The sequence below is a fragment of the Myotis yumanensis genome, unplaced genomic scaffold (assembly GCF_028538775.1).
Source record: "Myotis yumanensis isolate MYYU_CA2020_CCGP unplaced genomic scaffold, mMyoYum1.0.hap1 SCAF_3, whole genome shotgun sequence".
NCBI classification, from domain to species: domain Eukaryota; kingdom Metazoa; phylum Chordata; class Mammalia; order Chiroptera; family Vespertilionidae; genus Myotis; species Myotis yumanensis.
This window is the reverse complement of record NW_027223754.1, coordinates 213,170,181-213,194,753: the sequence shown is the minus strand read 5'-3', so window position 1 is coordinate 213,194,753 and position 24,573 is coordinate 213,170,181. Positions and strand designations below refer to the sequence as shown.

Genomic DNA, 24,573 nt, shown 5'->3' with positions numbered 1-24,573 from the left:
TGGTCCCGTGGCCGGGCCGAGGGCTGGGGTCACCCGATGGGGTGAGAGAGACGTGGCCCCGCTGAGCCTGTCCTTGGTTGGGGCCGGGCTCAGGCGGGGGATTCACACTCGGTGCCTCAGTAAACGCCGGCCGCCTATGGCCGCCTAAGTGGCCGGAGTGGCGTTGGCCGCACCAGTGACCTGTCCCCACCCAGGCCACCTGCCCTGAGGACGTGGCTCTCAGCTCCCTGGTCCTTCTAAGAGCCCAGGCCTCGGCCCAGCGGGGGTCTGGGAGGGTCCGCAGCTCTGGCCGCAGGAGGGGCAGCCACAGCCAAGGACGGGCTGAAGCAGGGCAGGGGGGATAGGGTCGCCCCCTGCCTCCAGGGGGGCTGCTCGGTGTCTTCACACCCTGAGCTCCCGCAGCGCCCGGTGTCTCGGGCTCTGCTTCTGGGGAGCCCGCCTCAGAGACCCCCTTCGATGAGCCTTCCAGATGGAAACCTTTGGCCGAGCTGCCCACCCCGTCCCCATTCCTCACCTCCTCTTGTTCCGCCCTTCGAGGCCAGGCCGTGGTGACCTCTGTGTGGCTGAGTGACCCCTCTTCCTTGGCTGGGCCCCCTCGCTGGCTTCCTCTGTGTCTCCGCTCCTTCTGGGCCCCGCTCCAGTCTGCGCTCCCCGGGGCCACCCCGTGGCGTGCCCTGTGGACGGCGCAGCAAGCTGACCACGGGCCTCTGGCTGCACGCTCAGCCTCCTGCTGCTTACGCACCCCACGCCCAGCCTTCCCCCCCGCCCCCCAGCCTTCCCCCCCCGCCCCCCCCCCCCAGCCCACCCAGGCGACTCAGCAAGGCCCGAGGGGGCCTTGTCCTGGTTACCCAGGAGTAACCTAGTTACTCCTCTGTCCACCTCTGCCTGCTGTCCCCTGGCCACTGCGGGGCCTGCCTCTCTGGCCCTCCCCAGACAGCTGCCTCCCACCCAGCCCCAGCCGTGCCATGCGACTCCCTTCCTCCACAACCTGCAGTGGCTCCCTATTGCCCAGGACACAGTCAGCTCCTCAGCTTGGTGACTGAGTAGCCTGCCTGTGTCACTCCTGCCTCCCTCCTCTCCCCAGCATACCAGCCCCTTCCCTCCTCCTGGGCCACCTTCCCCTCCACTCTGCTGACTTCCCCTGCCTGACTCTTCCCTGTCCACAGCCCAGCCATAATCACCTCCTCATGCCCTCCTCCCGCTCTCAGCCCCAGGTCAACCCAGCACCTGCCCCGAGCCCGCCCTGCGCTCTGCCCGGGCTGGGGGGCTCTCCGCCCAGGCGAGGCCTCCGCTGGCATCCTCCCCAGAGGGCCTGGCGCGCTGGAGCTGGGCTGCGCTCTGCGGGCAGCGGGCTGGGTGCCGTGACGGCCCGAGCCAGCGCCTGCTCCTCCCGGGGCCAGCGGCTGGGCGCTGGGCATCACGAGCAGGGAGTGGGCCGAGGAGCGAGGCCAGTCCTCGTCAGAGGCATGCGGGGGCTCTGGGCACGAGATGGGAGCCGGGCCATGAGCTGGCAGGCAGCCGGGGCACTGTGGGAGCAGCCACTCAAGCGGTGACCATTAATGATTGGCCCCAAGAGGGGGAATGGCCCGGGTGGGGGACGGCCCCCTCGGGCCTTGCCTGTGACCTTGGGCCATGCCTACATCTTGAGAACCGAAGGGAACCCCTTTAAAGGGGCACACCAGCCCCTGTGCAAAGGCCCAGTCCCTCTTCCGGCACCTGTGCCTCCAGGGACGGGCGCTCACGACTCCATAGCCGCTGCAGCTTCCCCGAGGTGCCCGCGCTGGCTCTGCCTGGGCGCCCGGTGGCTCTGGCCCTTCGCGGAGTGAGGCCCCCACGCGCCCCCTCCAGCTGCTGTACATGGTCCCCTCCTGCCTGTGGCCTCCCTGTGCCCGCAGCCTCCTTCCTCATCGACTGAATGAGCTAGTGGCCAGGCCGCGCCTGACCTGTCTCTTCTGGAAATGAGCGTGTGCATGTGTGTGCGTGTGCATGCATGTGTGTGTGTGTGCATGTGTGCGTGTGTGCGTGCACACTGGCGTGAATGTGTCCTCAGCTGTCTTCATGAAGTAGGGGAGGGGCAGAAAGGACAAGAACTGGGGGTGAAGCTTGTATTCCAGGGACCCCTGCTAGAAACTCAGGGCCCCCAGGGCCCCCGAGCAGGGCAGGACATTGCTAACGGGTCTCGTATTCGATTCAGGACTGTGGCCAGGGCTTCCTGGACAGGCGGCAAGTAAGGGGAGACCCGAGGGCGGGTCAGAGTGACTCAGACGGCCTGGGTGAGCACAGGGAAGGGGGCTCCAGGTGGAGGGGACAGCATGCGCCCAGGCCCAGGGGCCAGAGAGCCCCTGGTATTACCCAGGAACCGCGGGAGCCTGGAGGGCGAGCGGGAGGGGGAGCGGGAGGGTGCGGAGACCCGAGGCCGGAGGAGGGGGCAGGGTAGAGCGCCGTGGTAGGGGTGAGTGCTGGCCGCCTGGCAGGCCTGGGAGGACTGCCCCGCCCCCGCCGGAGCCCTGGGGACCCACCTGCGCGGGCTCCGACCCACCCCAGCGGCCATGGGACACCGCGTCCCGCCCGTCATGTGGCACTCAGACATGACCAGGCATAGGGCCGCCCTAATCCTGGCTCACGTGGCCGCCCCGGCCGCTGTCTCCGTCCTGTTTGCTCCGTGGCTGAGATCTGCGTTGGGAGCCAGCCCTGAGCGCCGCAGCCACACACAGTAGGGCTCACAAAGCTCCTCACAGCCGGGGCAGGGCACCACAGAGTCCTAGACCCTACGGAGCAGTGAGCTCCCCACCCCTAAGCATGGGTTCCTGGACAGTCCGAGGTCGCAGAGTGACCCAGAGGCAGGGGCCTGGGAAAGGGAGGGCGACCCCGGTCCCGTGCGCCTCCTGCGCACCAGGGTGCCTGCCCCGGGTCCCCAGGAGGGCCAGGGCTCCAGGCCGCAGGTCCACTCTCGGGCCACTGGGAGCTCTGGGCCGAGGCACGTGCAGGCTGGGCCGTGCACGAGGGTAAGATTCCGGAGACTTTGAAAGAGAAAAGGCAAGTGAAATAGCTCTTTAATAGCTCATGGCTGACTCGTGGACACGGTGCTGTTGGCTAGATGGGCTGCACAGGTGCTGCCGGGTGACGTTCCCCCCGTATTTCCACCTGGTGTGGCCGCCAGGAGCTCCGCGGTGGCCTGCCAGGGCCGCCCACTGCCGGCGGGGTCAGGAGCTGCCGCCTGGCCACGGGGGGCGGAGATTTGAACCCCAACCTGACTCTGACTCTCCCCGGACTTCCTCCAGCTCCGCTGCGGGCAGAGGTCGCTGGCCAGCTGCTTCCTGGGCAGCCCTGTCCCTGGGCGGCCTGGGCAGAGAGTGCCCGCTCTGTGCCAGGCCTGGGAGAGGCGAGAGGTGTCGCCAAGGCTCTGGATCCCCAGGGGGCCAGCCGGGGCCGGGCTCAGGCCCTGGGTCTGAGGGAAGCAGGTCTTTGTCCTGTCCGCCCGGTCATTCCCGACCCCTCCCCGGCCTGGGGTCCAGCAGCCGGGACACCAGGGACAGCTGGGCTTGAGTGTCAGTCAGGGGACATCCCCGGGCATGAGCGGTTTGAGCCTCTCCTGCCTCAGGACGCAGTGGGGTCCGGGAGGCCGGGCACTGGCTCCTCCCGGGGGCCCGGGGCAGGGTGGAGGCTCCTGGACAGGACACAGACTTGGGGTTCCAGTCCACGTCCCCCTCGCCGTGTGGCCCGGGGCCAGCTTGCACCTGAGGGGGCGGCTCTGAGTGCCCATGGCCTTCCCATGGGGGCACGGAAGCCCGAAGGTCAGAGAGCTTTTGGCCAGCTGGGTGCCGGGCTGGGCGCAGCTGCCCCTCTCACGTGGGCCCTCGCAGGCCACCTGGACCTGGTCCAGGGTGGGAATTTCCACCCTCGCTGGCCGGGCCCCAGTAGGCAGGACAGGCTGTGGGCGGGTGGCCCAGGAGGGGAGAGGGCACTGCCAGGGAGGCAGCCCCCTCGGCCAGCTGCCCACTCCCACTGTGTGAGCTGGGGCACGGGCCTTGCTCTCTCTGGGCCTCAGTCTCCTCATCTGGACCAGGGGCCGAGGCTGGGCCCAGACTCCGCCAGGACTTGGGGTCTCTCCGCAGAATGGGGGCAGGAAGGCCCTCACCTCTCCAGTGCCCACACCAGGGTTCCGCCAGGGGTTCCTTGGACGGGGGTCTGGAGATCTGGGCTCTGGTCCCCTCGGCCTGGTCCAGCCCTGACCACAGCCGTCTCTGAGCCCCACGCCTGCGGCCACCGCGTTTGGGAGGGTCATTTCTGGGCCTGCGGCCACCTCCCACTTCCAGCAGCATCGCTCACTCCCGCCCCACTGCGCACACATCACAGGCGGGACACAGGCGCACGAGGGGCCAGTGCCCGCCCCGGGCGCCCTGGGAAGAGCTGAGGTGTGACCCCAGAGGTCCAGCTCTGCCCCGGGCCAGCCAGGCGGGACCACAGGCCTGGGGGCAGGGGCTCTGGGCCGCCTGTCCCCCCCACAGGCGGTGGCAGCCTCTGCTGAGAGACCAGATGCGGGCGGTCAGGAGGGCAGGCGGCCCGAGGCTGACTCCCCAACAGGAGCCCGGGGCGGGTGGGGCTCCTGGACGCGGCCCAGCTCAGGCCCCGGCCCCAAGGTTCCGGTCCAGGTCGCCCCTCGCCATGTGGCCGGGGGCCAGCTCTACCCACTCCGGGGCGGGCGCTCCCCGTGCCGGGCTGCAGCGCGAACCACCTGCAGGGCTGCGCGTGTGAGGGCCTCGCTGGGTCAGAACAAAGGCCCGGGGCGCGGCGTGCCGGCGTGTTGGGGCCTGGCGGGAGCTCTGCCTGCTCTGTTTATGACAACGGACGGGCTGGGCTCAGCGTGGAGACACTGACTCAGCCCGTGCTGGGCGGGCGGGGCCGGGCGGGGCTGCAGACAGGGACAGGGGGTCAGAGGGACACAGGGAAAGTCAGACACCGAGAGGGAAGGACGGAGGCCAGCCGCACACACACAGACACAAGCACACACACACATGCACACAGACACGCACACGCACAGACACACAGACACAAGCACACACACACATGCACACAGACACACACACGCACACGCACAGACACAAGCACACACACACATGCACACGCACACGCACAGACACACAGACACAAGCACACACACATGCACACAGACACACACACAGACACGAGCACACACACACAAGCAGATACACGTATACACACATGCACATGCACACAGACACACACACGCACACACAGACACAAGCACACACACACGCACACACAGACACGAGCGCACACACACATGCACACAGACACACAGACACAAGCACGCACACACACACGCACACACAGACACGAGCGCACACACACACAAGCACACACACAAGCAGACACACGTATACACACACGCACAAGCGCACACACACACAGACACACACACGCACACACAGACACGAGCACACACACATGAGCACGCCCAGCACTAGCGTGGCCTCCCCCCGCCCTCGCTGCCCTGGCCCAGGGCCTAGGCCCGCTCAGCGGATAGTCACAGCAGCCAGGAGCTCCTGCACCTCCCGGTCCCTGAGGCCTGAGCCCTGCGCGGCTCTCACTCACTCACACTGCGATGCACCCCCCTTAGCAGGTGTAGAAACAGCCGGCCTGGCCATCACTGGGCAGAGGGGTCCCGGGCTCCAGGCTTGCGGTTCTTCAAGTGCACAAATACGGACTTGGGGCCTCGGTAGGCCTGAGGCATCTCTGGGCTGTCTCCTGGCCTCCCTGGCCCCCTCCCCACCTGTGCGCTGCATGTGGATGGGGAGGGTACTGCCCCCCACTTCTAGGCTTGTGGGAGCTCATCAGCCAGCAGCCGGGTGCAGGCCTGGAGGACTTGGGACCCCATCCTGCCTGTGGCCCTGCCCCCATCAACCCAGCACCCCACCCTGACCTGCTCCTTAGGAAGATCCCTCTGACCAAGGCTCCCCACTACACGGGCCTCACCCCATGTTTCCTGGGAAACGGAGGCCTGGGGAGCAAAGGACTGGGCCAGTGTCACCCAGGAGCCCGCCTGGGCCCGCCTTCCCCTCCCCTCTCACCCGTCCACTGTCTCAGGTCTGGCCTCCTCCTCCAGGCAGGCTGCCAGCACTTCTCACCTTGATGCTTGTCACAGCCTCCCAGGGGTCTCTGCTTCCACCAGGCCCACCCTCAGCCCAAGGGTCCCTTTCAGTGTCAGTCACAGCAGCCCCTCCAGGGGCTCCCCACCTTCTTAGAATAATGTCTAAGATCCTCTCGGGGGCTCCGCTCCCACCGCTCTCTGCTCAGATGGTGAACGGAGCTTCATGCCCAGACGCGAGTCACATACCACACACGGGCTCTCCGTAGCTGTGCACATGTTTGGACATCCGTGTGTGGGTACCTCGCTCATTCTCTCTTCAGGGCCTTAGCATTGCTGTTCCCTCTGCCTGAATGAACTGTTCCCCGTGCCGGCACATGGCTCACTTCTCTCAGCGTCCAGGACCGCTTCAGCTTCCCTTCCTGGGGGGGCGGGGCGCGGCCATCCTTTGCCCCAGTCCCGCGGCCACCCCGCCCACGCCCCCTCCGTGGCGCTGAGCGTGCCCCGGGCCTGCAGTCTGTGCACCGCCTCCCAGCCCACCCCCTGGGCTGCAGCGGGTCGGTCTTGCCTGCCGTGTGCTTGGTCTTAGGCTCGGGGATGGGTGGGGCTGAGGGCCTCACCCCCGGGCCCTGGGGCTTGGTTGGGAGGGAGGGCTGTACTGGGTGCTGGGGACACATTGGGGGGTCGCAGAAGGAGCGAGAAAAGGAAGGGGCGAGAGAGCACAGCGCCCGGGCTCACACAGGCGGGCCCGAGCCCAGGCCGGGTCAGGAGGTGGGAGGCAGGGCCACGAGGTTTCCGTGTCCCGGCGGGTGGCGAGGGGTCTGTGCACAGACTTTGGGGTCCCGGGTCAGATCCCTGCTCTGGGGTTGGCCTGCCACGTGACCTCGGGCCAGTCGCCTGCCTGCTCTGAGCCGAGCACCCTAACTGTGAGGGGGGGGGGCCTGTGAGGGTTTAAAGCGAGTAGGACAAGCTGTGTGCAGTCCCCTAAAACCATCACATGCTGTTTTATCCCAGCTCTATTGAGACATCGCCCTCATACCACACCATCACCGATTTAACGTGATTTAACGTGTGCGTCCAGTGGTGTTTCGTGTTCAGAGTGTGCAGCCGGCACCACAGTCCGTGTTGGAATCTTTTCATCTCGTTCAAAAGCAGCCACACCACCTGCTTTCTGTCCCCGTGGGCCTGCCCCGTCCCGACATCCCGTAGGAATGGAATCATGTCACACGTGGCCTTTGTCCGGTGCCTCTCGCTGAGTGTGCGTTCCAGGCCCACCCGGCACGGCCTGGCTCAGAGCTTCCTTCCTTTTTGTGGCTGAGTAATATTCCGCGGCGTGGACGGACCACAGCTTCTCTGTCCGTTCTCCTGTTTCTGGACGTGGGGGCCGTTTGCAGCCTGGGCTGTTGTGGCTGATGCTGCTGGGAGCGTGTGTGTCCAGGTTGTGGTGTGGACACGTGTGTCGTTTCCCGGAGGATGTGCTGAGAGGGGCTGCTGGGAACTCTGCTTTGTGTTTGAGGACCTGCTGAGCGGCTCCGCAGTGGCCACAGCGCGTGGCTGCCCCGGCGTGAGCGGAGGCCCCGATCCCGCCGCCTCCTCGCCACCGCTGCTCGCTGCCTGTCTGTGTTTCAGCCACGCAGCGGGGGTGCTGTGCTCTCTCCCCGTGTTTTTTTAAAAAAATATATTTTTTTAATGATTTCAGAGAGGAAGGGAGAGGGAGAGAGAGAGAAACATCAGTGATGAGGGACTCATTGATCAGCTGCCTCCTGCACGCCCCACTCTGGGGATCAAGCCCGCAACCCGGGCAGGTGCCCTGACTGGGAATCGAACCCTGACATCCTAGTTCATAGGTCGACGCTCAGACACGGAGCCACGCCGGCCGGTGGGGTTTCCGTTTGCATTTCCGCGAGGGCTGATGATGCTGAGCATCCTGTCACGTGCTCCTTGCTCAGTGTACATCCCACGTGGAGAAATGCCTACGGATCCTTTTCCTAGTTTTAATTGGGTCATGTGCTTTTTTATTGCTGAATTGCTAGCACAGAAGATGCCAGTTTTCTTTTCTTTGCTTAAACAAGGGCAAGCGCAGCTCGACAGGGAGGCGGGGTCAATGGAACTGTGGCCACGAGCGCGGGCAGGCCCACGGTGCGCACGCCGGCGCACACTCCCGGGAGCCACATTCCTGGGTGAGCCCAGCGACATGCCCGGGACACGAGCATGGGGACTCGTGTAGAGGTTTACACACACGGATGCCCAAACGTGTGCACATTCACGGACAGCCCGTGTGGCGTGTGTCATGTGTGTGGGCATGACACTCAGCTCAGCCACCCCCTGTGCTGGGCCCGTCGGCCACATGATGTGGCCGGATCAGGGCCACTATCCTCATTTTGCAGGTGGGGAAACTGAGGCCCGGAAAGGCCTCTTTGTCGGTCTGGACTTGAATTCGAGGTTTCAGCCTCTGAGTCCCCTTTCTGGGAACATGTGACCCCAAACCTGAGTCATTCTGGAATATCAGGCCTGGGCTGCCCCCACTTCCTGAGCTGCTGTGTGAAGTCAGGCAGCGTGTGCCCCTGCCAGGAAGGGGGCTAGGAGTGGAAGGAGCTCTGAGTGGACAGGGCAGGGAGCCCCTGGCATGGGGGAGGGCAGCGGGCTCCGTTCTGCCCGGGCCCCTGCTGTGCTTGGGCGGCCCCTGTCCCCTCCAGCACCGCTCAGAGGTGGGCCTGGTCCCCGTGTCCTCCTGGAACCAGGGTGGGGGGATGGTGGGAAGGCTAGGCCCCTCTCCCGGGGAGCGGGCCCGGCTGGCATCACGGAGGGCGGGGCCAGGTCTGTTCCCTCTGGGCCGGGAGCCCATGGGGCAGCGAGGGCTGATTTTGAATGACCCACAGGAAAGAGAGGGCGGAGCGCGATGGTCCCCGAGTGGCCCGGTGGCCTCGGTTTACCCCCAGGCCGTGGTCCCTGAGGGCTCTGCTGTTCTGCTGTTGTGATGTGTGGAGGGGCGGCCGGGGCTGGCTGGTCACAGAGGGGCCCAGCGTGGTGCCTGGTCGTCCCCGGTCCGCCCTGCCTGCTTCCCACTTGGTGAGGGTGAGGGAGAGGGTGCCCACTTGTCCTGTTTGTCCTCAGAGCTGCCCCGGAGCTGTGGGCTGGGTGAGGATCTCCAGCCCTACCTGGCCGATGGGGACACAGGCTCAGGGAGGGTGTGTGACCTCCGCGGGGCCACACGCAGATGTGCTGGGTGGGCTCTGATGCCAAAGGAACCCCGAGGCCTCCTGAGACCAATGTGCACCCCCAGGACAGCTGCTGGCACCAAATAGACCACCATGCCGCCTTCCGCCAACTCCCGACCCCGTCGCCAGACACACCTGTGGCACCTGCCGCCGCCACTGCCGCCTGGAGCAAACCGCTCCGGCCTCCAGCCTCAGTGTTCCCGTCTGTGACGTGGGCTCATCAGGAGGGTCTGTCTCATGGGCTGTCGTGGGGATAGAAGGAGGTGGTGAGTTAGGCCCCCAGCCCAGCCCTGCTTGTGTTTGGGGTACAGGGAACAACACTGAGTTGGGGGTGCACTAAAGGGTCAGACGTGGACCCCGCCCACCACCCTGAGCCCCAGGGGCACCTGGCTAGAGCCCAGAGGGGGCACCTTGTTCCAATGGGGCTGCCAGGAGCAGGGGCCGGCCCAGCGGTGTGCAGAGCCTGGCCAGCCTGTGGGCGGTGGCAGGCACCCCAGGCAGGGAGAGGGCCGGCGTGCACCAGGGCCCGTGGCAGGGCCCAGCCGGATGGTCTATTGGACAAAAGGAGTGCACCCTGGCGGCCGCCGACCTGCCCACAGGTGGGCCAGGTGTCCATGTGGCCAAGCTGGGCTGCAGGTAGTGGTAGGTGGGGTCCGGTGGGGTCAGGCTTTTGGGGCTCGAGGTCGTCTCAGAGGCCAGGGAGCCAGACAGCTGCTGAGCAAGGCCCAGGGTCCGAGGGGCTTCCTCAGCCCTCGTGCCCGCTCCCCCTGGGGAAGTTGTGCAGGCAGCAACCTGGGGACTGGCCGGGCGGCCCGGCGTGATTTGGGGAGGGACCCTCTCCCAGCTCCACGCCGGGCACGCTGACATGGGCGAGCTCCGAAGACCCCGAGCCTGTGTCCAGGTCTGTACGGGGCTGTCGAGAGAATGAAATTGGATGAGTGTACAGAGTGCGGGCGCACGGGAACCAGGACCTAGGGCCAGCCTCCTGGGTTCTCCCCTAACCAGGACTCCCTCAGTGCCCCCCCCACCCCCCCCGTCTCCATGGTGAGACAAGAGGGTTTGGCTCATTAAAACCAAATAAAAAAGGAATTATTGGGAGTGGCGGCCCGGTGAGTAAGTGATGAGTAACCGAGTCTGAGCCGGGTCTGGGCTTGGCCAGGTGGGAGCAGGCGCTCAGCGAAGGATCCGGGAGATCCCGACACGCCCTCCCCTCCGCAGGCACAGTCCTGGCCTCGGGCCTGCTGCCTGCTTAGGAGGAGTCCCCATGGGCTCCTGGGGGCAGGGGGGAGGGGAGGGGGAGGGAAGAGGAGGGTCAGGCAGGGTCCAGGCCCGCCTCCTCTGGGGCAGGACTTTCACTCCCCGGCCTGGCCTCTTGGCAGGACTGCACAATCGTCTGCCATTTCTCTGCCCGCCCCCCCTTCACTGGTGCCTAGCTTGTGTCATGCCCCCTCTGAAGCCAGCTGGGTCCCCCTGAGCTCCCCCAAACCCCCACCCCGCCCCCAGCGTGCATCTGCTAGCTAGCTGCTAGTCCCTCTCCCCCGCCCCCGCCCCTGATCCAGGCTGTCCAAACGTAGCACCCCCTCCCCTCGCGGCTGCACCTGCTGTCCCGTCTCCTCCTGCCCAGGTCCCTTGGCTGCAAAGGGGCCACGCCGGGGACAGGAGGGCCTCCAGTGACCGCGCCCCAGGCCCCCAGGCCCCCAGGCCCTCCCTCTGCTTCCCTGGGCTTTGATTCCACCGCCTGCATTCAGATCCTGCTTCAGCCCCTAACCGTTTCACAGCCTGTGTGCTCCTCTGTGAGATGGGGACAGTAATGAGAGCTGCCCCGTATGCGAAGGCTTAGAGCAGAGATGGAGAACCTATGACATGCGAACTCATTTTTTTGGTTGATTTTTCTTTGTTAAATGGCATTTAAATATATAAAATAAATATCAGAAATATAAGTCTTTGTTTTACTCTGGTTGCAAATATAAAAAAAATTCTATATGTGACACGGCACCAGAGTTAAGTTAGGGTTTTTCAAAATGCTGACACACTGAGCTCAAAAGGTTCGCCATCACTGGCTTAGAGGGATGCTGGGATGCGGGACAGCTGCTGAGTGATAGCAATGGCCACCGGGCCCGCCCAGCTCTGCTGCCCTCTCTAACCAGTTCTGGAACGCCCACCCCTCGTGCGGCCGTGAGCTCTCGATTCTGAGTGCCACTGCGTCCGACCCCAGCCCTCGCAGTGCCGCCTGCTTCACAGGAGTCTCTGGCCTGCCACAAGCAGCTCCCCCAGACCTCAACCACCTCTCTCCTTGTTACTCTTGACCTCATACTTCTGCAGCCTGCAGCACCAAACTGCCACCGCTCTGCGCCTTTGCTCCTGCCGTGGCCAGGAGTGCACACACCCACACACCGTGCGTGCACACACTAGACACGTATACACACACTCATACCACACGCGCTCACAGGGAGTTAACACGTGCTTCTTGTTAAACTTTAAGATGTCACCCCCTCCAGGAAGCCTCCCCAGACTCCACCTCCACCGAGGCAGGGCAGGCATCCTTTGAGGTTCCATGCCTCCCTGTGGTCAGCTGGTCCCCGGGTGGCCGTGCTCTGACCCGGCTGGGAGCGAAGCGCCCCCAGGGAACAAGGACTTCAAGGGTGAGCCCCCCAGGAGAACGGGGACCCCATCTAAGTGAGCCCCCAGGCGGTTAGTGGGTGAGGAGGTGGACCCCAGAGCACACAGTGAGCGCCAAGCACAGGCTGGGCATACGGTCAGTGCTCACTCATGTTATGGAATGAGCCTGACTTGACCCTTAACCCTCCTTCAATCTGGAGGGTCACCCCAGCCCCCAGCAGCAGGGACGGCAGCCAGGTGAGCAGAGGGCCCGGTGGCAGTCAGGGACACAGGTACGGGCTTGTGGACGGCCAGGGTCGAGGGTTCCCAGCTGTCCCTCCCGGGACGGAAGCCGGCCCCGCCCCGTTACCGCTTCGCCAGGCGGTGGGATTCCGGCTCGTCCATCAGAGGGGGATTTGGTCCTGGCAGCACCACTGAGCCCTGGGCCCGCAGTGCCGGGCTGGGGCCCACAGGGAGCCTCCGGGCGTGGGCACGGGGACAGGGGCTGAGAGACGGCCAGGATGGTGGGTGCACAGGGCCTGCCCAGGGGCCGTGGAAAATAAAGAACTAGAGCTGAACCCGTTCCTCTCAGGGGCCTCGGACCCCGCTGTAGCCAGGAAGTCCCCGCGGCGGGGCTGAGGCAGACAGTGTGGAGAGCCGGGAGAGGGTCAGACCTGCCACAGAAGGAGGCCGGCGGCAAGGGTTCACTCCGGCGGTGCCGTGGAGGGCTGCCAGGAGGAGGCATGGGAACGGGTCTTGGAAGGGGTATGATTTGGGCAGGAAGGAGAGGGAATTCCACCAAAAAGACCAGGTAACCCCCAGGGCATGTGAGCAGCCCTGGGAGGAGCGTCGTTTTGATGGACGGAGGCGGTGGGGGTGGGCACTTGGCTTGGAGGGTGGGCACAGGCTTCGGGTTTGGGCTGTGGCCGGCCCTGCCCAGCTCGGGCAGAGGGGAGCTGCGGAGGTGCCAGGCCTGCACCCTGGGCCCGCGCGGACGGAGGGTGGGGGGTGGGGGGTGGGGGGTGGGGGGGTGAGGGAGGCAGGAGGCCCGGCACCCACCTCTGGGCAGTTCAGGCCCCGGGGGTGTAGGAGGAGGGGACGCAGGAGGCCCGGGCCTGGTGGCGGGGTGACTGGGTGGTCAGAGAGGGAGGCGGGGACAGAGGCCGCGTGGCTCGGGGTTGCGTGGGTTCTGCCGGGTCCTGCTGGGAGCCCACGGGGTCTGCAGCCGTGACTGGTCCCCGAGGAGCAGCGCTGGCAGTCGGGGGCGGGGAGGCCGGGTCCCACACCTGTCACAGGCGCCTCCCACGTGGGGAAACTGCGCCCCGCCAGCCGGGCCCTCGGGACAGGCCGCGAAGTGGGGCGGGCTCGCTGCGCACCAGGCAGCCCGGGCCGTGCCCTCCGCCCGCCGAGCCGGGGCTCCGAGGGGGCGCGCTGGGCGGCCCGGGTCCAGGAGCCCCCCGCCCTCACCGTGTCTCCGCCCCGCAGGGAGCCGTGAGGCCGCCTTCACCTACGCCATCACCGCGGCCGGCGTGGCGCACGCGGTCACGGCCGCCTGCAGCCAGGGCAACCTGAGCAACTGCGGCTGCGACCGCGAGAAGCAGGGCTACTACAACCAGGCCGAGGGCTGGAAGTGGGGCGGCTGCTCGGCCGACGTGCGCTACGGCATCGACTTCTCCCGGCGCTTCGTGGACGCGCGCGAGATCAAGAAGAACGCGCGGCGCCTCATGAACCTGCACAACAACGAGGCGGGCAGGAAGGTAGGGCGCGAGGGGCGGGGCGATGCGAGGGGCGGGGCGTGATGAGAGGGGCGGGGCGACGAGAGGGGAGGGGCGTTGGCGGGGCGGGGCGTGGGAGGGGAGGGCCTATGAGAGGGGCGGGGCGTGGGAGGGGAGGGCCTATGAGAGGGGCGGGGCGTGGAGGGAGGGGTGATGAGAGGGGCGGGGCGGCGAGAGGGGCGAGGCATTGACGGGGCGGGGGCGTGGGAGGGGCTAAGGGGGCGGGGCGTAGGATGGGAGGGGCGTGAGAGGGGCGGGCGTGGCCACTAGGTCCCCGGGTCTTGACCTCCCTGGGCTTTCGGCGCCCCTCCTGGAGGTGGGAGCTGGGACCCTGGACCCTGGCCGGGCGGTGTGGGCGGTGCTGGGCAGAACTGTCACCCGTGATCCTCGCAGCAGCTCAGAGACGCACCTCGCTGTTCCCATTCCCGAGGTGTGAAAACTGAGGCTGGGAGTGATGAAGGGTTGTGCCTGCACCTCCTCCCCGCAGGGAGCCCCGGGAGGAGGAGGAGACAGGGGCCCTGTTTCCACGCAGGATGGGACCCCCGGGTGGGAGCAGGCCCCCAGGTGACAGTCCGACGTCCCCGCACTGGTCCCAGGGGGGTCATGCCGGCATACCAGATACCAGGAAAGGCTTCTCAGAGGAGGCGGCCTTTGGCTCAGTTTGCCCTGAGAGACCTAAGGAAGGGATGTTCCCTCAGGGAGGAGCGGCCTGGGGAGGGTGGGCCTGAGGGGGCAGGGGGCTGGTGCACGGGGTGGGTGCAGCGTAGGGGGGAGATAATGGAGGACATTCAGGAGGGACACACTGGGGAAGAGGTCAGCGCGGGCCCAGTCCTGCCTCGGGGAGATGCGGGCCCCAGATATTGGGCCGGGAGGAGCGGCCACCGTGGCGGCAAGATGGCCAGAGATAGGGCAGGCAGCGGAGCAGAACGCCTCTGTGGGTCTGATTCCCAGCCCCGGCTGCACCCAGGGCGCCAGGCCCGAGGGGCGCTGCAGGCACAGGCAGACTTGCCTTTCCAGGCAAGGAGGAGTGGACATTGCCCCCAGGGACCACCGGGGAGGCCACTGGCCGCTCACTCATTCACTCAACGAACGCTCCTTGCCCTCCTCTGTGCCAGGGCTAGGTTGGACACAGGGGACAGGGAGGAGTAAGAGGTGACCCTAGCCAGGGAGCTGCCCCCACACCTACAGGGGGCATGTGAGGGGAGCAGAGGCCACACCCAGGGCCAGCGGGAGCCCTGGGGACCAGCGGGAGGCGAGCAGAAGCTTCCTGGAGGCAGCGATGTCCCCGTGGAGCCTGAAGGACACATCAGAACTAAGAGGCAGAGGCCGAAGGAGGTGGCACTCGGGGGGGGGGGGGGGGGGGGGCGAGCGCGAGGCTGCAAAGGACTCAGGCTGGCGGGAGCAGGAAGGGCGGGCAAGCAGGGCCAGCCCAGAACAGGCCTTGAATGCCAGGCCAAGGGTTTGGCTTTTTTCTGTTGAGGTTCTTAAATTTTGGTCAAATGAACAAGTAAATGAAGGAATGAGTGACACAGTTTGCCTCCAGACAGTGTGTAGGCACGTTCTCTAGGCCACAGATTGTCAACCTTCGTCACCTCACGGCACAGAAGCTAATTCCGGACTTCCTCCGCACACCGAGACATACGTTATTCTTCTGCTGATCTAACATATCAAATGGGTAGAAGCTTGATTCATTCACACCGGTTGGCTCTTGTGTTGGCTGCTGTCAGCTTTTTGCTTGACAACCTAAGGGAAGAGAGGTCAGAGCCGCTGACAAGTCAGATATTGCACGTTTTAAACCTTCTTGTGATTCGCCGCTTGAACATCGCTGCTCTATGCACAGGCAGATCGAGATCAGTGCCTGGGGGGCCGAGGAGGCGAGATTCACTTACCTGGAGGCTTTGGGAGCCAGGGTGGGGGGTGGGGGGCGGGGAGGAGGCATAGCTGAGCCCGCAATGGAACACCTCTCCTGAGCCTCTGCAGTGGCTGGGCCCGGAGCGGGGCTTCCCACACCCCTGGGAGGAAGGCCTCCCTGTTACAGGGGAGAGCAGTGGGGCCCCAGGGAGCTGCACAGCTGCCTGTGGCCCCGCGGTCGCTGCTCCGTGGGGAGTGGCTGAGCGAGCAGCGCAGATGTGGGGAAGGAGCCCTCGGAGGGACCAGCACAGGCAAAGGTCACGCGTGCAGTGCAGCCGGGCCTCCAGCCCAGCCCAGGGGTTTGTGCGGCTGAGGAGACGGGCGGGCTGAGCAGGCCTGGGGTGAAGGACTGACAGCCGGGCTGGATTTTGGCCCCTCGGGTGCGGGTGCCATCACAGACCCTTGAGGGAGAGTGGGGGCCGAGCAGCGCGAGGGCCAGGGTCGTGTCTGATTCGGCTCGGAGGCCCGTGTGAACCCCAGGGCTGGCCCGGCGCGGACTTGGGGGTGTTCAGAGACAGACAGGTGGTGAAAGGCATTGGGCAGGATTGGGCCCGGGGGGTGCGGGGTGCGATAGGGGTAGGAGAGCAAGAAGACTGGGGGCAGGGTCCCAGCCTGCCTTGGGGATGCAGATGGAGGAGGGTCAGCATGTGGGGGTGCACCGGGGTGAAGCCGTGCACTGAGGAGAAAAGGCTGTCAGGGGAGGGGTCAGCAGTTGGAGGGCCCGTCGGGGACAGAGCAGCGCAGGGAGGGGCTGTAAGTGGCAGCAGTCAGCCGGTGCCAGTGCCCCTGACTCCTGTGGGGCCCGGCTCACCATCCCTCTTCGGCGCCTGTCTCCACATCTGCACGGTGGGCATAGCGCACCGGTCCCCCCGCCCCGCTGCCCCCCACAGCTGCTCTGAGCCCCTGGACAGGCCAATGGTGCTGGCAGCACCGTGACCCCGGGAGCGCAGTCCTCCAGCGGCACGGGGCTCACCAGGGCGGGGGCGGGGCATGGCTTTGGAGGTTTCCCTAAGAACCCAGTCCACACCTTCACGCGTCAACCCAGAGCGGGGGGCCGGCCCCCATTACAGAGCGATCGGGCCGCCCTGCTTCCTCCACGTTCTCAGGGCCACGGAGTTTAGCACGTTGGGTAGAAGGCACGCTGACGGCTGCCACACGAACTCCCACAAACGGGGTGTCTTAAAGCGACGGAAACCCGTTCTCTCCCAGGCTGGAGCCAGAGTGGGTGGGGGGCTCCCTCTGAGGGCTCCAGGGGAGGGTCCTTCCTGCCCCTCCAGCCCTGGGGGCGCCAGGTGCTCCTGGCTTGTGGCCCCATCATCCAGGCTCTGCCTCCGTCTGCACGTACCCCGCCCCCCCCCCACCCCTGTGTCTCCTATTCTGTCTCTTGTTAGGACGTGTCCTCAGACTGAGGGCGACCCTGGTCCAGAATGACCTCAGGTCTCACCCAGTTTCCAAATAAGATCACCATCTGAGGTCCTAGTGGGGGTGTGTTTGAGGGGGACACTCTGCAGCCCCCCTCGGCTGGCACGTGGTCCCCCACATCCCTGGTGGGCCGGGGGCAGACAGGCTGAGCGGGGAGACCTGCTCCCACCTCTTCTGCTGGGCTGCAGGCTCCCTCGGGACACGGTGCACCCACCTGTGATTCCCCTAACCTGGCCATTCCTGAAATCTGTTCCCAGAGTGGGGGCACCCCTTATTCCAGAAAGAACCCCAAGTCAGCTCCTTCCTGGAGCCCTCGTCACCTCCAGACCACCTGGCGGTGGGGGCGCCGAGGCTGGGGGAGGCCCTGCTCAGTCCCCGGCTGCCCGGGTAGAGCGGGTCACTCCGCAGCCGCCCAGGTGGTCTCAGGGGCAGCGGGGCTGGCGCCACCTCCACTGTCGCTCTTATCTCGAGGGCACTGGAGCCGGAAACGGCACATTCTTCACTCCTGTGATCACTTCCCAGGAGAGGCTCGGGCGCGGGGGACCCAGCCAAGCGAGGATGCGGCCCCTCGCTCTGCAAACAGCCGCCAATCGGCTCCATCTGCGGGCGGCCACTGGTCCCGCCACACGGTCCCTGGGCGGGGAGCGGGGGGTGGGTGGCCTTGTGGCCTTGATGCTGACAGGAAGATGGGACTGAGGGAAGGGGTTTGGGCAGGTGGCACAAGGGGGGGGGGGCAGCTGTTCAGCCAAACTGGACACGCAGATGGCAGTTAAGCTGGGCCCACCCGGCTGGCACAGCCTCCAGTGTGGGCACCCCTGCCAGGTCTCCGGCCATCACAGACGACTGAGGAGGAATCCCTGAGCAGCAGCCTGGGGTGGACGGTGCCCAGGCGAGAGGGTGTGGGCAGCTCCTGGCGGAGGGGCAGACACAGTGGGCAGTGGCCAGGGGAGGGGAAGCATCCAGGCCTTGAAGGGCCAGTGATGGAAGAAGGGGCTCTGAGGAGAGGGGAGAGCAAAGATGACCATGGGGAGGGTGAGGAGGGGGCAGGAGGAGGAGACACAGGTGGGAGGGGCAGGAGGCCGAGAGGAGGCCCAGGGGTGCTTTCCCCTGGGAAAGGGGTCCCACCAGGGTCCTGCCCTTGACCCAGACCCTCAGACCAGCCTTCTGGCCTGTGCCGTGGACCTCGACACCCCATGGCCCTGCAGTTCCAGGTCTGAATATGCCCCAGGGTGTCCTCCACGCAGGAGCAGAGGGCCACACCCCCAAGCTCCGGGCCGCTGGCCTCACGGCCGCCGCACACATGATGCTCATTTGGACCAAATATTCCCTCTGCAGTCATGCGGACAGCTGGTGCTGCACCCCCTCGCGCACACCTCCTCTGCATCTAATGATCTCCATAGACATGCAGCACATGTACCCGCCTCCTCCAGGAAGCCCCCCTGCTGGCACCCTGGCCCTGGGCAGGCGGAGACTCCCACAGCCCCTGCACTTTGAGCTTTTGTGTGTCAGTTTCCTTCTGTTCCCCACACTGGACCATGAGCCCCGAACCGACATCCTCACCGAGGTCCAGGCCCCAGGCTGCCAGGGCAGGAAGAGAGATTGGGGCAGCGGCCGGCTCTGTGGGCTGTCCCTCTCGCCCCTTTGCATTCCCTATGGGCCTCCTCCCTGGGCCAGGGCTGGGGTCCTGGGCGAGGGCTGGGGTTCTGGGTCAGGGCTGGGGTTCTGGGCGAGGGCTGGGGTTCTGGGTGAGGGCTGGGGTCCTGGGTGAGGGCTGGGGTTCTGGGTGAGGGCTGGGGTTCTGGGCGAGGGCTGGGGTCCTGGGCGAGGGCTGGGGTTCTGGGGGAGGGCTGGGGTCCTGGGCCAGGGCTGGGGTCCTGGGGGAGGGCTGGGGTTCTGGGTGAGGGCTGGGGTTCTGAGTGAGGGCTGGGGTCCTGGGGGAGGGCTGGGGTTCTGGGCGAGGGCTGGGGTCCTGGGTGAGGGCTGGGGTTCTGGGGGAGGGCTGGGGTCCTGGGCCAGGGCTGGGGTCCTGGGGGAGGGCTGGGGTTCTGGGTGAGGGCTGGGGTTCTGAGTGAGGGCTGGGGTCCTGGGGGAGGGCTGGGGTTCTGGGGGAGGGCTGGGGTCCTGGGTGAGGGCTGGGGTTCTGGGGGAGGGCTGGGGTTCTGGGCGAGGGCTGGGGTCCTGGGCGAGGGCTGGGGTTCTGGGCGAGGGCTGGGGTCCTGGGTGAGGGCTGGGGTCCTGGGTGAGGGCTGGGGTTCTGGGTGAGGGCTGGGGTTCTGAGTGAGGCCTGGGGTCCTGGGCCAGGGCTGGGGTTCTGGGTGAGGGCTGGGGTCCTGGGCCAGGGCTGGGGTTCTGGGTGAGGGCTGGGGTCCTGGGTGAGGGCTGGGGTTCTGGGTGAGGGCTGGGGTTCTGGGTGAGGCCTGGGGTTCTGGGTGAGGGCTGGGGTTCTGGGTGAGCGCTGGGGTCCTGGGTGAGGGCTGGGGTCCTGGGCCAGGGCTGGGGTTCTGGGTGAGGGCTGGGGTCCTGGGCCAGGGCTGGGGTTCTGGGTGAGGGCTGGGGTTCTGGGCCAGGGCTGGGGTTCTGGGTGAGCGCTGGGGTTCTGGGGGAGCGCTGGGGTTCTGGGGGAGCGCTGGGGTTCTGGGGGAGCGCTGGGGTCCTGGGTGAGGCCTGGGGTTCTGGGTGAGGGCTGGGGTCCTGGGTGAGCGCTGGGGTCCTGGCAGGGGCACAGGGTAGCAGCTTCCTTCTGGGCTGGTGGCGGAAGTGAGGCCGGGTGGGGACAGCCCTCTGCAGCCGTGGGCCGAGCTAATGATTCTCATCTTTAATCAGCGCGGCTGGCAGGCCCCTTCGATCCGGGTAAATGAGTACCTGGGGTCAGGGCTGGCTCTGGGAACCGGCCCTCCGGCCCGGGAGGGAGGCCCCAGGAAGGCACACGGCTGCGCCCCTCACGCCCGCTCGCAGCCGGAGGAGGAACCACACGTGGGTCGGGGAGGCTTCCCAGCAGACGGCAGCCCCCGCCTCACTGACCTGCGCTCACCCCCCGGCCCCCGCCTTCAGCAAACGGGGCGCGGAGAGCCCCACACGCACACGGGCTTCCAGGGCACAGGCCCGACCGCACACCAGGCCCGACCCCGCAGGAGGGCAGGGAGGGGAGACCGGTTGGGATCCCCACCGATGAAGCTCCCGCTGTCGCTGGGCCTGGTGCCACCATGAGGCGCCAGCCCCGAGCCCGGCTTCACCCCCTGCTGCCTGTGACCCGCGCAAGCCCCACAGCTCGCCAGGCCTCAGTTTCCCCGCGGTCATTGGCCGCCAGCTCCCTGGGGGCTGTTGGGGGAATTTGCGAAGCACTTGGGATAAATGTGTGCCCGGCTCTGCCGAGTTCCGATTCTCTCACGGCGCCTCGCAGGCCCTGCTCGGTGGGGACCTGTGGTCAGAGCCCCCGTTAGCGGGTGAGGGCTCAGGGAGGAGACAGCGGGGAGTGTGGGGGAGCTGGCTCCGCTAGGGCTGGAGGCCGAGGGCCTGGGCGGAGGGGAGCTCCGGGCGGAGGGGAGCTCCGGGCGGAGGGGAGCTCTGGGTGGAGGGGAGCTCCGGGTGGAGGGGTGCTCCAGGTGGAGGGGAGCTCTGGGCGGAGGGGAGCTCCGGGTGGAGGGGAGCTCCGGGTGGAGGGGAGCTCTGGGTGGAGGGGAGCTCTGGGCGGAGGGGTGCTGTGGGTGGAGGGGAGCTCCGGGTGGAGGGGTGCTGTGGGTGGAGGGGAGCTCTGGGTGGAGGGGTGCTCCGGGTGAGGGGTGCTCTGGGTGGAGGGGAGCTCTGGGTTGAGGGGTGCTGTGGGTGTAGGGGAGCTCTGGGCGGAGGGGAGCTCCGGGTGGAGGGGTGCTCCAGGTGGAGGGGTGCTCTGGGTTGAGGGGTGCTGTGGGTGTAGGGGAGCTCTGGGCGGAGGGGAGCTCCGGGTGGAGGGGTGCTCCAGGTGGAGGGGTGCTCTGGGTGGAGGGGAGCTCCGGGTGGAGGGGTGCTCCAGGTGGAGGGGTGCTCTGGGTGGAGGGGAGCTCCGGGTGGAGGGGAGCTCCGGGTGGAGGGGTGCTCCAGGTGGAGGGGAGCTCTGGGCGGAGGGGTGCTGTGGGTGGAGGGGAGCTCCGGGTGGAGGGGTGCTGTGGGTGGAGGGGAGCTCTGGGTGGAGGGGTGCTCCGGGTGAGGGGTGCTCTGGGTGGAGGGGAGCTCTGGGTTGAGGGGTGCTGTGGGTGTAGGGGAGCTCTGGGCGGAGGGGAGCTCCGGGTGGAGGGGTGCTCCAGGTGGAGGGGTGCTCTGGGTTGAGGGGTGCTGTGGGTGTAGGGGAGCTCTGGGCGGAGGGGAGCTCCGGGTGGAGGGGTGCTCCAGGTGGAGGGGTGCTCCAGGTGGAGGGGTGCTCTGGGTGGAGGGGAGCTCCGGGTGGAGGGGTGCTCCGGGTGAGGGGTGCTCTGGGTGGAGGGGTGTTGTGGGTGGAGGGGTGTTGTGGGTGGAGGGGAGCTCCGGGTGAGGGGTGCTCTGGGTGGAGGGGTGTTGTGGGTGGAGGGGTGTTGTGGGTGGAGGGGAGCTCCGGGTGGAGGGGTGCTCTGGGTGGAGGGGAGCTCCGGGTGGAGGGGTGCTCCCGCCGGCCGCTCAGCCCTGCTCCTGGCCCCGCAGGTCCTGGAGGATCGCATGAAGCTGGAGTGCAAGTGTCACGGCGTGTCGGGCTCCTGCACCACCAAGACCTGCTGGACCACGCTGCCCAAGTTCCGCGAGGTGGGCCACCTGCTCAAGGAGAAGTACAACGCGGCCGTGCAGGTGGAGGTGGTGCGCGCCAGCCGCCTGCGGCAGCCCACCTTCCTGCGCATCAAGCAGCTGCGCAGCTACCAGAAGCCCATGGAGACGGACCTGGTGTACATCGAGAAGTCGCCCAACTACTGCGAGGAGGACGCGGCCACGGGCAGCGTGGGCACGCAGGGCCGCCTGTGCAACCGCACCTCGCCCGGCGCCGACGGCTGCGACACCATGTGCTGCGGCCGCGGCTACAACACGCACCAGTACACCCGGGTCTGGCAGTGCAACTGCAAGTTCCACTGGTGCTGCTTCGTCAAGTGCAACACGTGCAGCGAGCGCACCGAGGTCTTCACCTGCAAGTGAGCGGCCCGCGGCCGCCGGCCACGCAGGACGCCCGCCACGTGTGCACACGGCTCCCGCCCTCCCGGCTCCGCGCGGCCGGCTGGGCAGCGGTGGCTGCAGACGGTGGGGCTCCAGGCGCAGGAGGAACCCCCTGGCCCCGCACCCTCTCCCCGGCCCGCGGCCCCTTCCTGCCGCTCCCGTCACTTCCTGCGGCGGAACAGTGCCCGCGGCCCCGCGCGCGTCCTTGACGGGCCCAGTGAGTCCTTTTCTTCTCTCCGGGAAAGTGAGCCTCGAGGACACACGTGTCCCCGGAAAGCAAGGAGACGACAGGAGTGTCCCCCGCCCCTGCCTGGCGGGTGAACACGGACAGGCCACGCCGGCCGGCCCCACATGAGACTGTCCCCGGCCACGTCAGCTGCGGGACCCTGGAGGGGGCTGGGCAGAGGTGGACAGATTATTTATGTTTTCTTAGTGTCAGAAGAGGACTCTTAGCACGCAGGCCCGCCGGTCCTGACTCCGCACCCGTGTTAGCGCACCTCCCCTCGGCCCCCGTTCCCGTCCGAGGCCCCGCCTGGCTCTGCCCCGGGACAGGGGGCTGTGTGCGCGGGGTCCCCAGGTGAGCGGGCAGCAGCTTGGTGGCCAGCGTGGCCCCAGAGGGCCCCTGAGGGCAGCCCTGCACAGGGACCTCGTGCCCTTCTCTTAGAACGATTTTAGAAAACCCCTCAAACCCATCAGGCTGTCCCCCAGGTCAGGTTCAAGGCGTGCTGTCCCCCTCCCCAGGGCCGTGGCCCCCCAGCCCTCGCCAGCCCGGCACCTCGCAGTTTACAGAGCCCCTCGCACCCCGGAGCCAGCGGGACCCCAGGCCAGCTGAGCGGGGTGTGGGGGGCTGGGAGTCTTCAGGGTGATTGCCTCACTGGACAGCCGGGGACACTGAGGCCCAGCGTGGAGCACGAGCCAGAGGCCCGGGACCTGCGTGGCGTTCCTGCCGTGGCTTGGTGTCCTGACCCACAGCCCATGGCTCCTGGCCCCAGAGGACAAGCTCTGGGGACACCCAGGCTGGCTGAGGCGGCCCCCACGCCCTGAGAAATCCGTTGCCCCCCTCTCCGCTGCCTCACCGGGCTCTGCACCCCCAGAGGTGCCTTCGAGGGTTTGTCCTTGCCCATCCTGGCCTTTCGCCCTGACCCTGATGTGGAGAAAACTTGGGTTCAGGCGACCCTGTGCTAGGGCCCCACCTGACACCCTCCCTCCCCCCCTCCCTCCCCGTCCCCGCACCACGCAGGCCCTCCCTTGAAATCCACTCACCCTGAAACCGGGAGACAGGAACCGGAGGGGGTTGGCTCATTCTAATCCACGTGGGGGACGGGGAGAGACGAGAAACCGGGGACTCAGGCAGGTGTGCCCTCTGCCGACGCTCCCACCTCCCGGGGAGACGGAGGCGCAGAGTGACTGTGGGAAGCTTGGCGTGCGGTGACTGCTGCCCACGCACCCCGCCCCGAACTTAGGGTCTTTTCTCATCGATCCGTGGACATGCGTCCTCCGGCGGGTGACCGGCCACGTGGGCTGGGCGTTAGCCTGGCTCGAGTGACACTCTGGGCCTGGTGTCCACCCCGCGTGCCCCCAAAGATGCCAGGACACTCCCTTAGCTGCTGTCCTGGGACCCTCCAGGCCCACGTGAATGCCCCCTCCGCCTCCCCCGCCCCGCGGGCCCCAGGACCCCCACGTCCACAGCCCTCTGCCGAGGCACCTGGTTAACTTATATTGTTATATAGTGTTGAGATGTCTATAGTGTCTTAAATTATTGTGACCTACACTGGGTACTGGGGGGGGGCTGCTGCCCCCCGAGACAGGCTCCTCCTTCTGCTTGAAACAGACTCTCGGGCCCTGGCGCCCGTGCGCACTGTCCCCGGCCTCCCCCAGCTGTCAGCGGGGCCCTCCGCGGGGGAGAGGGGTCGGTGTGGCCCGGGCAGGGGCGGGGGGCCCGGGTGTGTGTCCCTGCAGGGCCCACTCAGGAGCGTCGGTGGCTTCTGACGGGCTGTGTCCGCCTTCCGGAGGGGAGCAGCGGCTCCAATAAAGCTGGGATCAAAGACGATGAGCGAGTGTGGAGTGGCGTCACCCCTGGGCACACACATGCTGAGCGCCAGCCGCTGCCCCTGGGCCCCGGCCCCCCTCCGCTGGCACTGCCCGACATCCCCACCCCATGCCCCTCCTCACATCTGGCCCAGGTCCCAGGTGGGACCTTGAGTCACACCTTCAGGTGCCTCTGGGCCTGCCCCACCCAGCGAGGGCCACTGGCGGGGCTGGACGGAGGGCTGAGGCTCCCTGACAGCGGGGCCAGGCTGCAGGACGGGCCATGGCCTGGAGCTGGGCTGACTCAGGGGGCAGGTGGGGGCTCTTCTTGGGAGAATGGGGAGCCTGGGGGTGGGGGACCCCA

At 67.0% G+C, this 24,573-nt stretch overlaps 1 protein-coding gene across 2 annotated transcripts in view; it reads left to right on the top strand.

Moving 5' to 3' along the window:
• WNT7B (Wnt family member 7B) overlaps positions 1–24,231 on the top strand; it is a 48,447-nt gene extending 24,216 nt beyond the window's left edge. For both annotated transcript variants that reach the window (XM_070411296.1, XM_070411295.1), the window contains exons 3-4: positions 13,411–13,682; positions 21,684–24,231. In XM_070411296.1, the coding sequence (XP_070267397.1) occupies positions 13,411–13,682; positions 21,684–22,163 (752 nt within the window). In that variant the 3' untranslated portion in view covers positions 22,164–24,231. The remainder of the gene's footprint in view (positions 1–13,410; positions 13,683–21,683) is intronic.
• The last annotated feature ends 342 nt before the right edge of the window (positions 24,232–24,573 follow it).